Source organism: Cryptotermes secundus, unplaced genomic scaffold, assembly GCF_002891405.2.
Source record: "Cryptotermes secundus unplaced genomic scaffold, Csec_1.0 scaffold509, whole genome shotgun sequence".
Classification (NCBI taxonomy): Eukaryota; Metazoa; Arthropoda; class Insecta; order Blattodea; family Kalotermitidae; genus Cryptotermes; species Cryptotermes secundus.
Window position 1 is genome coordinate 403488 of NW_019725420.1, and position 12406 is coordinate 415893.

Below are 12406 nucleotides of genomic sequence, written 5' to 3' on the forward strand. Positions count from 1 at the left end.
CAGGACCCTGTATTAAGTATCGCCAGTGGTGCTGCCACTTCAGGATTTTGTCCGTCCGTCATGTTGGTACTACTGATTGCAGGAAATTTGAAGGAAGTGTATGGGTTAGCTGCTCTCGAGTTGAAACAGAACGGACATGTAGTTATTTCGTACACTCAGCTCGGCATACTTCGATCCTACGGTCATTACTAAGAACCCATGGAACACAGTTGGATAAGCTGTCTTATGTTTTACATCATAAAATTCTTAATTATTGTTTAAAAAGACCCACGCAGTGTTAAATTTTTACTAGTATAGTTCACTTCAAGTTAAACTTGTCATTCTAATTAGAGTATAATACCGTATTTACGCATGTATAGGCCGCAGCACAATTTTCAGACAGAAATTATAGAAAAAATAATTTTCTTGGAATATTATTTCAGGAGTATTACACCCTGTATTACTAATTATGAATATAATTTTTTATTAAATGAAGTGTGATTTCGAATATAAGTCGCACCCCAGTTTTCCTCTTGAATTTTTGGCAAAATATGTGCGGCCTATACATGCGTAAATACGGTATATTAATTATTCCAATTAAAATATAATCCATGAAATTCTGTAATCCATCCCATGTAGCATACAGTATTGGTTCTGCTCATTACACATTTATCTGCAGTTTATACATTGATCCACGCTAACAAGGATCTCGAAAGTTATTTTGCACCTGAAAATTGGATAGACGCAGTTGAAGCGCTGGTTAAGTTGACAGTGTGCAGGGTATTGAACCTTGAAGCAAGCAAAAGTTCATGCCTCATCCCACGGAACTCAAACTATGTCATGTTGGCTTAAGAAAAAGAAAGACGTTATGAAGAAAATTTAAGTTTCATGGTTTATTTAATTTAATATGGCTTTCTTAGTTGCATAGGTTATGTGACGTTGAATTTGAGGGTATTATAAATTATGTGGAAGGAAACGTACCGTGGCCCATTTTCAGTTAAACATTTGCATGAAAAGACCTAGAAAATGCTAAAACTCTCTCGGTATATCAGAACTCCAAGCCGAGAATAGAACCCGGCAATTTTCGAATACGAAGTACGTTATAACCACTCCACCGGGTAGTCTGGTAGGAATGGAGAAAATTATATAAGGACTAACTTTGTCATTTTGAATGGGTTTGCTTTTTATGAGCAGGAGATTGGACCAGTGGGATTACTTTGGGCTGGACATGTCTTTCGAATCGGAAATCAAGAAGCGATGCAGATTCTGGGCGCAATTTCGTGGCAAGTAGCCACTGGAGAGACTGAGAAGAAACAAGACGGTGATAAGGAAGTGGGTGGAGAATGGGTAACTGAGTTCAACTGCCTCGGGATCATGTCCTTTGGTTTAGCGATGTCGGGTTCTTCAAGCAGGGAGAACAATTTTACAAAACGAAATACTATCCGCTTCTGAAGAACCGTCACCGGGAGAGACGTTAATGTCGGGTGTCGCTGCAGCCATTGCAAGAGTAATGCGTGGAAATTGTGATTCACTTGAATCGTACTCCCCGTTCGGCGTTCTGTTTGAGGCAGTTTCGAGCGGGCGGGAATATCGGTATATCGGTAAAGTGTTTGACCTGTGTTCAGTTGTGTTCAGGAAATACCGGTTTCGAATCTAGATGGGTCCTGTTTGAGTCATTTCACAGACATTCCAAGCGAAAGCAAGAAAGAGCTCAGTCTGTATAACGACGAGCTTGGTGGCCTTGGTTCGATTTCTGGCGGGGCAAGAGATTTTTCTGTGCTGTACAGCGTTCAGACCGGCTCTGGGCACACCCAGCGTCTCATCTAATTGGTAGTGGCGGCTCTTTCCTCTGGGGTAAAGCGACCGGGGGGTGAAGCTGACTAATCACATTCATCTAGTGCCAAAGTCAGGAAAGCATGGATCTATGCATCCGCTTCCCCATGCACCTTCATGGCGTAATTCTTAATTGGTTAAGCACGGGGACAGTTTTACATTTTACCGTGAAATAGGGCACATTTTTTCCAGTTGACTGTATAATATCCTCCCTTCGTTTCAGTTGTTACAACGCCGTTGACTAGTCTGTGGATTGAGGAAGACTCAGTGCCGACCTTAGCAATACCCGTGGTAGCGACGTTGTGTCGGTGTTATTCCCGCCCTGCGACCATAATGTTGGTGCCCGCATGCGTGTAGAAATCAATACCGCGATAGTGTTTTTTAATGCCATGATGTAATTACGATTTTAAATGGACAGAGCCACAGATGTTTCCGAGGAAAGAAGAACTCGAGTTAATTCTGGATTTATTGCTACTGTCGTAACTGCTTTCATTAATCATAGTCCTAACAAATGCCTCTTTCTTTGGCTAGAACATTATTAATTGGGGGAGTTGAAAGTTTTAAACACCAGAGGGATTCAGAAAAATGGGATGCTCGTTTGTCTAAAAAAAACTGCGTGTTGTGGGTTGATGCAGATGTTGACTGGAGCTTTCAAGGCTTCTCTTCGCATTAATATGAGAGACACAATGGCACAACCAGAGATGAATTTTTATTAAGACACATGGAAACAATCATTTCTACAAATGCTCGGAAATTCAGTTGTTGCTTTGTTCACACTCTTTTGAAGAATTTTGTTTGTATAAGAGGAATTTGCAGAAGAGAGAGAACCGAAATTAACGGCCATGGGGATTCGTTGCACTGACCACACGACACCATCCATCCGCTAACTTCGCCCACAAGCGGCGGTCGCTCGGTCGGTATAGTTCGCTTGCAGACTAAAGCCACGGAGGTTTTTTTTTTCTTTTTGGTTGCTCACCATCGTCATACATGCTGCAGTTGTTCATCCTTATCCTGATTTATATACATACGAGCAATATTGTGAATTGCTGTGGACATAACTTTTCATCGGCCTTAACATACCGTGCATTTCGACTTCCTCGGAATTAGTTCAATGGGTTTTCACAAATTTTCATCGATCTTTACTGTGTGCAACATTCGCAGAAGTGATCTCTGGGAAATCGTTTAGAATCAGTAGTGGTCTTACACTGTAGAGTAGAATTGTCATAGATTCGTTTAAATTAATTTATAGTAACATAATTGAACACATACGAAATTCACTTGAGTATATTTATCGATGTGCTTATAATTGTGTGTGTTTTGTTATTTACTCTTCGTTTTTTCAGGCCATATATGTACTAATAACGCAAATATTCAGTCTCATGCGATACATGACATTGAAAGATAGTATGTCAGTATTCAGAAGAAATGAGAGTTACCTTCCAAATGTTTGTCGGATAGGCCAGCTCAGTTAAGGTGGGAAACTTTATTAAAGGATCATAGGAAATAAACACCAGAACACCAAGTCGTGTATGATCCAAAACCATGTAAGTGCCCTCATAAATAATCCTATTTCAAACATAGCTTTGCTTTGTCAACAGAAAGCTCGAGGTAGAAACTTAGAAACTGCAAATGCTTAATACCTCGTAAGATTGTTGTACGAGATAATGTCTGCCCCTTCTTGAAATTAAATACAGCCTTCCAAGTTGTTAGCTCTGGCCTCGTGTATTGTGTATTGTCAAAAGTAAGCACAAACCAACTCCCTTGTAGAAATTGGGACGGTTATTCGTTTGAATAAGAAATTCACTGCTGTTATGGATTCTCTGGCCTTCGTTGCCTGTTCACAGGAATCCATTTGGAGACAGTTGAATCCAGTCCATGCCTTCACATTGTATTTGTTAAGATACCTGTTAATTCTGTATTTCAGCATCCTGTTGCATATCTTTAATTAAACGTCTGTGTATCCACAGTCCGTCACTAATGCAACAATTGTTTATTCACCATTTAACACTTAACACAAAATATTTCGGCCACAGATGGCCATGTTCAGGTTTCTTAATGCATCCGAACTGTTACACTGCTCTGATGTGGACTGCAACGCGCGGTTTTAGCCCACATCACAGCAGTGTAACAGTTCGGATGCATTAAGAAACCTGAAGATGGCCATCTGTGGCCGAAACATGTTGTGTTAAGTGTTAAATGGTGAATAAACAATTGTTGCATTACTGACGGACTGTGGATACATAGACGTTTAATGCGTGATAATGTTCTCTCATGCACACCCAGGTCTTCTTTGAGGTGTTCCGCGCAAAATGTTATAAGCTTATGTAGTTTCCTCCATGTGTGCTACATGTATCCATTTTCGTTCTCAAGATCAAGCAGATAACGTGACGACTCTAGCTGGTGTCTGTGGTACGATAAATTCATCACATGCTTCAGTGACATACTGCACGGAAATTATATTTCGCGGATGTCAGTGTATCTGTCATCTATGCGACCAGTGTGATGATTTATTGAAAATCTGTTGTATACGGCCGCTGCTGATTTCTGTGTCATTATACGTCTTGCAGTCATGGATTGGGATAAGACCTCTGAAGCGTACCCATACGAATAACTCCGTTTTCATCACTAAATATTTTCCAGTTCCAAATTCTCATTATTTATTTGGAGTGACCCGCTTTCGAACCAGAACTCAGTGTTTCGACACACGTATTCCGTAGTTTCCCTCAGATGTCACTGTACGAGGGGGTACCCAAAAGAAACCGAACTTATTTTTTTTAAACTTATTTATTCAAATTTTAAGCACAAACCTTCAATCCCTTTCAAAGTACTCTCCACTTACACTAATACAATTGTCTAGTCTTTTATTCCATTTTTCAAAGCATTGTCTAAATTCATCTTTTGAGATGCTTGACAGCGCCTCCGTCGTTTTTTCCCTTCACCTCAGCAACATCAGCAAAACGCTGAAAAAAAGTTTTGATCATTTCGGGACTCTTCTTTCAAAGCACAGCATGCTTCCACGCGACCTTGTTTTTGTTCAGCAGTCAGCAGTCGTGGCACGAATTTCGCAGCCACCCTTTTCATTCCCAAATCTTCTGTCAAAATTCGCTGAACTGAGCTCCAAGTCACTCCCGACAGCTCCACAATTTCTTCAATGGTCCGTCGTCGATCTTCCTTGATGATTTCACGAATTTTTTCAACATTTTCATGTGTTCGGGCCACTGCAAAAACGACGATCACACAAAACAGTTGTCACTATAAACTCTGCCGAAACTAGTCCTTACCTTCTGAAGCAACGGTAGTCGGCTTATCGACTGAGGAATGTTAGCTCTATGCGCTCATAGCGGCAAAACGCGGTACTACAAAAGCTCTGTCCACAAAAAAATTAGTTCGGTTTCTTTTGGGTATCCCATCGTATATGCACGGCGAACACCATAAATAAATCACTACCTGACCGTTTGGTGGCATCAGTTGAATTCACTCGCAGTATGGGTAACTGCATCCTATGCAGTTGACAAAACATTCTTAAATAAACAGAGAAGTGTCTAAGGAAAGAATAACGCTGAAAAGAGAGAAAGCAAAACATTTTCTTCAGTAATGGACTACCACCACGTTTGCAGTTCTGAATCTTGACGCGTACATTCTTCCGTTATAGATATCTGCGTGCTGTTGGTGTTCACTTCGGTATCTATTACTGCATCTAACACGTCACCTAAACTATTCAGTAGTTTGCATTCTTGAGGCATGACTTGCAATCCTTCCTGGGTGAGGGAGTGATGATTTCAGTCAGGTTTTGGAACTGGATGAAGCTCATGTGAAGAAATGCAGTTAGAGAGAACAGTCTTGTGTTGTTGACTAACAGGTTAATGTTGACACGACTGCTATTGTTACTCGTGACTAACACATTCGACGTATCAGGCAGAAGCGTATTAAATAAATACAGCTTGTTACTAAGCCGAAGGTTTGATACTGGCATTTTCACTACCCCCAATTTAGTTGGCATGCAGTGAAACTGCGGGTAATGGGAACTCAAGAGACCCTGAAAGTTGCTTCGTTCCATATAAATTTGTGTAATACTTTCAGAAAAATATTGCAGAATAGAGATCCTGTGCATTTACGAACCAAAGTAAAAGTTGGAAATCAGTGATAAATATGTGTATTACTCTGTTACTAATCAGTACACATTTTCTCCTTGTTTTACCGTATTTACGCATGTATAGGCCGCAGCACAATTTTCAGACAAATTATAGAAAAAATAATTTTCTTGGAATATTATTTCAGGAGTATTACACCCTGTATTACTAATTATGAATATAATTTTTTTTAATGAAGTGTGATTTCGAATATTTCGAATATAAGCCGCACCCCAGTTTTCCTCTTGAATTTTTGGCAAAAAATTGTGGCCTGTACATGCGTAAATACGATATTTCCTTTATTTTAATCCCCCCCCCCCTTTATTTCGTTGAAATATTCCGCACCTTTTCTTCTTTTTTCTTTCGTTGGGCTTCATTATTTCGTAGTGTCGGCCAAACTGTGTGACAGTAGTCTCGGAAGTGTTTCCGGTATTTATTGTAAGTCCTCAACGTAGCAGGAATTTCTTAAAAAGCAAATCCTCAATTCAGTGTTTCGTTTAAATACAGGTACAGTGGCATGTTTGCGGCTATCAGTTCTTTTTCTTTTAGAATAGATGTTTATATGCAACTGTCTCAGTTTTGCGGCTTAAGTAATATATATTCTAGCGACATTTCATTCCATGAAAGGCTGGCCTTAACAGTTGGCCAGATCAGGAAGATGAAGAACATAAAAAGACATGGAAGAAAAGGAGAACGTTGAGGGAAAACAAGTCATTCCGAATGGACGGTTGTTCCAAGTTAAAAGAAAATATTCGGGTTCAATTAATTATTTAATTACAGGTATTATTAGTCCGGTGGTAGTCTTGTTTTATTTCCTACGGTATGAGGTTCTCACGGCCATGGTTATGTGGTATACCAAATTGTCCATTGAAAGTCGACCAAGCGAAACCAAGCTTTAGCCTGCTTCTTACTGGCATCTTGTTTGATTTATTCGTCAACCCTGAGGATGGAAACATGTTTCTCCGTAACGTCGGTTGAATTTCAACGGACTACACGGCGTTATATCCCAGAATACAGATGTTCTTGTTTTATTTCATTTCGTATGAAGAAGACAGAAGTGCGAGAACAGACCACTTTAAAACAACGTGGAAGTATGTTTAGAAATCTCTTGGCCAGCCACTTTTTTCCGGGGTACTTCGTTGTAGTTAATGAAATGTTACGGAACCGCTGCCATGCTAAGGAACTCCCATGAAGACGAAGCCAATCCCAAGATTACGTTAAGCTTGTAGATAATTCGTATCACACTCCGCTGTGTAAACAGAGCGAACAGCGCTGTATCTGGAAGCATTTGAGAACTGTCAAAGAGCCTGTTTCTCTGGAATTCTGTAGATAATTGCGACAGTAAGAATTTCTGGTTACAGATCCAGAGGTCTGGGTTCGATTCCCGGCGCTACCAGATTTTCTGAGAAGTAGTGAGTCTGGAATGGGGTCCACTCAGCCTCGTGAGGATAATTGAGGAGCTATTTCAAGGAAATAGCGGCCTCGGTCAAGAAAACCGAAATCGACGATCGTGAGAACTCGTTGCGCTGACCACGCGCTTCGTCGACAAGCGACGGTCGCTCGGTCGGTATAGTTCGCTTGTGGAATAAAACCACTGAGGTTTTTTTAACTCGTGACAAGTTTGAAATGAAGCGGGTTAGCACATCGATTAATTACATTTAGGATTTATCGGACTCGAATCCTGGTGAGAATACAAGGAATAGTATTTTCGTATGGACCACGACTGTTTCCTCCCTCTCTCTTCGCCCTTCTGTCACGATTAGTTTTTTATATATAGTTACGTAGGAGAAGGGATCTACCGATCACGGTGGCCGCGCGGTCTAAGGCATGAACCGTCTTCGCCCGTTCGTACACTGGGATCGTGGGTTCGAATCCAACTCAAAGCATGAATGTCTGTGCATTTATTCTGCGTTTATATTGTACTGTGTGTAGGTAGCGGCCTTGCGACGCACTGATCCCCCGTCCAAGGAGTCCTACCGACTGTGTATAGATTAGGAAACTGAAAAAGCGGCCAAGGTCCACAAAGGCTGTAGAGCCATAAATAGACAGAAGAAGGGATTTAACGCAGCCAAGCGCAGTTCATTGGCCACTGATTTGGAGCGGGAAATGTAAAAACTTCTACGTAATAGTGTAGTGCCTGCACGTGTACAAAATGGTGATAATGCATTGTAAACAGGAGTTCACTTATGCAGTCAAGGACGGAAATTTTCTCCCGGGTTAACGGACAGTAGTTGGTGAAGCCTTGTTAAATGACGTAATATGTAATAAATTAACATTGAGTTAAATCCATAACTGAAATGAACTGAGCGAGTTGCAGCATGCATGTTTCGTCTCATTTTCATGCACAGCTTAGCCGAACGAAGTCTGTGCCACTGCCATTGGCGTTCGATGGTGATGTGGAGCAGTGTTTCTCAACCGCCGGTCCCTCGTCTTATAAAAAATAATTACCGGGCCGCGGTCTCACAAAGGTTGAGAACCACCGATGTAGAGGAACAGAAATATGAAATGGAAGAAATTTTTCGCTATAATGCACATTACGAAGCTCCGAGAAAGAAGTTACCTTCTTCACACAAATTTGCCTGGTCCTAGATTTATTTCTAGGCATCGCCATGAATTCAGTTTTCGTATGTGCAGCTGTAAAGTGGCAAACAATGAAACTGCCAGCAGGCTTTGTTTCTCTTCTCTCTTTCTTTGTTACTCGTAAAGGCCTTTATCCTTGCGGCCAGGTCCATTGCATCTCTCACGCTGATGATTTGCCTGAGACGTTTGTTTCTTGGAAGGCTGTAGCGTAATAGGCTAACAATAATTGTTGCATCTCCATATTGACACTTTATCAGTTGACTCACAAGACGTAATTTCATACGCCTGTTGCAGCGTTTAGATCATGCATTAGACCAGGGGTCTCCAAACTTTTCGAAACGCGGGCCACATTAGGTAATTCAGCACTTTCAACGGGCCGGATAAAATGAGAAATTAATAACTCTAGGTATATGAGTTTTATTGAAAGCACAGAATTTCATAAACTAAATACAAAGTACGTGAGAATAAATTATCATCTATTAATGACAACAGACAGTAGCAGCAAATGCTCATATTTTCATCACAAATTATAATAAAACAATTAATGTGGATGATGGAACTCTTTTTGCATTCTTAAAATCTGATTAAATTGATGTTCAAATTTTGAGACGCTAATCGCAAGTAGCGCCTTTAAATGTTCATCGGATAAATTTGCCCTGTATTTTGACTTGATGTACTTCATCTGGGAAAAAGTTTGTTCACACAGATATGTCGCCCGAAAAATGGAGATAACTTTACAAGCTAATTTCTTTAAATTTGGAAATTGCTCAGAGTTCAGAAATTTATAAAATTCGATCAAATTTCCTTCCTTGTATTTGTCTTTAATATGTTACTTTTCCTGAAGTTCAATAATTTCCATTTGAATTTGACTTGGGACATCTGCCCCATCACAGTCAAACGGATTTTGAAACAATGTAATTTCCTGAACACTGGCATCCAAATCAGCAAATCACTTCCGAAATTGTTCTTTCAAATCTGAAATGACTAAATTTGCATACGAGGAAGGAAATTCTGCTTCCCTCTTTTTATGCAACTCTGCACAGTATAGCATATGAACAAAGTTACAATTTTTCACTTGGCTTTCCAGAAGTATCAACTTTGCTCTGAAGACCTTGATAAGTGCAAATAAATCACATTTCTGCACAATTTTTCGCGGGTCGGGTGTGGCCCGCGGGCCGTCGTTTGGATACCCTTGCATTAGACTATTAAAATACTGCAGTCGGAGGTTTCCATTTGGGGTTTGGAATGAATAATTCTATCATGAATCACCGCCCTCCTAGCTCGCCCTTTGTCCCAGTTACTTGTGTATCATCCTAGCGCTGTCCAAACGTTGTATCCTTCATGGACTTGTCATAAAATTTAAGTTGCCGAAATCATAAAGTTGGCAACTGTGTACGTCTAGCAACAGAAGGAAAAACAAATGAATGATTCTTAATGTTGCACAGCTGTTCACACTACCCAGAGTAAGTAACTGTTGTTCCTTTTATTTAGTTAAATATTCGACGTATCGAACATATCCCAAAGTTGCAGATCTTAATCAGATATAGGCCTACTTGGCCTGCATGTATATTTCAAACAATTTTTACGTGCGATGTAGCGTTTCAGGGGAAATCCATACTTGGTTTGAGTTTTATGTAGAGAATGCTTTACATTATACCGAACCGAACCAAAATTAAATTCTTTCCACAACTTGTAGATTCCCCCGTGTCAAATAAGATCGCAGTCACGTCCGTTGTTTCAGAGAATAAAATATTGACATATGGGCAGATAATTTCCGTATTATACATTCATTTCATGCAGTTTATACGTGTACAAAGAACGCATTCGGACGAACTAGAGCCCACATTTCCTCGTTTAAGGTCTTGTCCGTAGCCTGGTTTCGTGAGGTACACTCAGATTTGAGTGCGTCACTTTCCTGTATTATTGGCTCCGTAGCTTCTGGATTTGTTTGAAGTTTTACATAGTGACACATTACTTGACTTCGGTATCAGGAAGCAGTAATGATTGAATTTAGTATCAAGTAGAGTGTTGACTCCTGTGCAGTTGTCTGAAGTTTTAAAACAGGTTTATCTCCAGCCAGCAGTCTGACGCTCTCTTCACACACAAGACCATTGCAGAGTCTGTGTAAAGTTACTGAGGTGATCAGGATATTCTCTCTTTAAGGAACACGAATTTTCAGTACCGTCCCTCAAACCCTGCGGTCAGCCACTCAAATACAGCAGACGACAAACATGCGACATGTTAGTACATTTATCAGAAAATGTTTCTGGATCTGAGAGTTTAGACGGGAAAACCGATATAAAGTTACCCTATTCAACGGAAAACTTAGCTCCTGTTATGACACCCGTCTTAGAGCGAAATATTTTCCGCATTACATTGTTCTCGAAGCACCCGCAATCTGTATTCTTCCCTCAGAGCGAGAGAGCAAGTGGTTTCATATATTTCGTTGCGAATTAATTACTGGAAATAATTAAACTGACTGGCACGTCACGTAGGCCTTACGAATGGCAGTGCGTTTTACATGGACGTACGTCCAGTGCCCGCCAAAGTAACGGGACTAGCCAAGGCTGCCCTTGCTATATCTGTTGCAGGACCCACTGATGGCACGCAGCTATTGCTCCTTCCGCATACTTCTCATGACTGCTTCCGGGAGCAAGGTGGAAGACAGAGATCGTAACAAAAATTATGAATATTTGAGGAATTGGGCGCAACAGATGGAGGAAGCGAATGAGACTCCAATGGACCGTATGGGATACACGGCCAGTGTGTAAGAACCTTGTTCGTAGTTTCACGTAGACGTGATGGGCCCGGTGACCCAGAATAATGGGGTCCGACGTGACTTCGTAATCTGTAGGCCTGCAGATGGAAACTTCGAAGAGATTTCCCCTCCATTTGCCATGATTTCTGGCTGTGCTGCTGACTTCACGATTTGTTGAGTTATGATCAGGGAAGGAAAACACCGCTTGGTTTTAGATCCATTACCACATTGTGCCTAAATTCGAATATTCACCATAGTCACCGGAGAGTTAGGTGCCCAGATCTCCGCCTGGATACTGATATTTCCTCCATTCCTTATATCAAAGTGTTAGAAACACAAATTAGGCCACAGCGTCTTTCTTCCGAATCCTCGTTAATTTATCATAACCCAGTCATTTGACATTGAACTCATAAACTTCCTCCTCTGTGTATGCCTAATCTACACTGTAAGGCGTGCAGTTAATGAAGCGTCGAAAACGTAACAATTCACGAAGCAGAATCAGTGGGGCCTTATTCAGGAAGTTTTGGTTCGCTATTATCCGAAATAAATAGTTCGCACATGAACATGATTCCCAGAGGGTGTATTGCCAACTAGTTCGATTTATTTGAGCCGGTACTCCAGAAATATTCTTACAGATCTGATTACCTATTTCCTCTCACCTTGGGTCCTAAACGCACGTTTAGTACAACTGATTTTTAGCAAAGAATTCCCACTGCGATTAACGACGTAAGGATGACGCAGCGATGCGTCTCGCATGTACGCTATCTCTTAGTCCAGTGTCGTCACTTCTTTCAGTGAGTGAGCACAATGGGAGGCCGTCAGAGTAAGCGCTCTGTGGACATCACGACGACCCCGAAGAAGGAGGGAACAGAGGAGCAGCAGCAGCCCCTTGACGGGCGCCTGGGGCATATCGAGGAGGGCGAAGGCGACGCCAAGCCAGCGGCAAACGGCGCCCCAACACTGTCGTCCACAGATATTCAGGTGAGAAGTCGGTCATGTGGATGGAGGAATATGAGATGTGGACTGTCTCGGGATCGTGTCCAGCAATAGCTTTATTGAATCATTGGCTTTTATTGACAAGTAGTTTTGTTAGTAATTAATTCGCCCATCACAGTAGCCGCGCGGT

The 12406-nt window shown here is 41.2% G+C and overlaps 1 protein-coding gene across 4 annotated transcripts in view; it reads left to right on the top strand.

Moving 5' to 3' along the window:
* LOC111863358 (A-kinase anchor protein 200) overlaps positions 1-12406 on the top strand; it is an 86264-nt gene that overhangs the window by 26262 nt on the left and 47596 nt on the right. For all 4 annotated transcript variants that reach the window (XM_023849614.2, XM_023849617.2, XM_023849615.2 and 1 more), the window contains one exon: positions 12076-12261. In XM_023849614.2, coding sequence (XP_023705382.1) covers positions 12088-12261 — 174 coding nt within the window. In that variant the 5' untranslated portion in view covers positions 12076-12087. The remainder of the gene's footprint in view (positions 1-12075; positions 12262-12406) is intronic.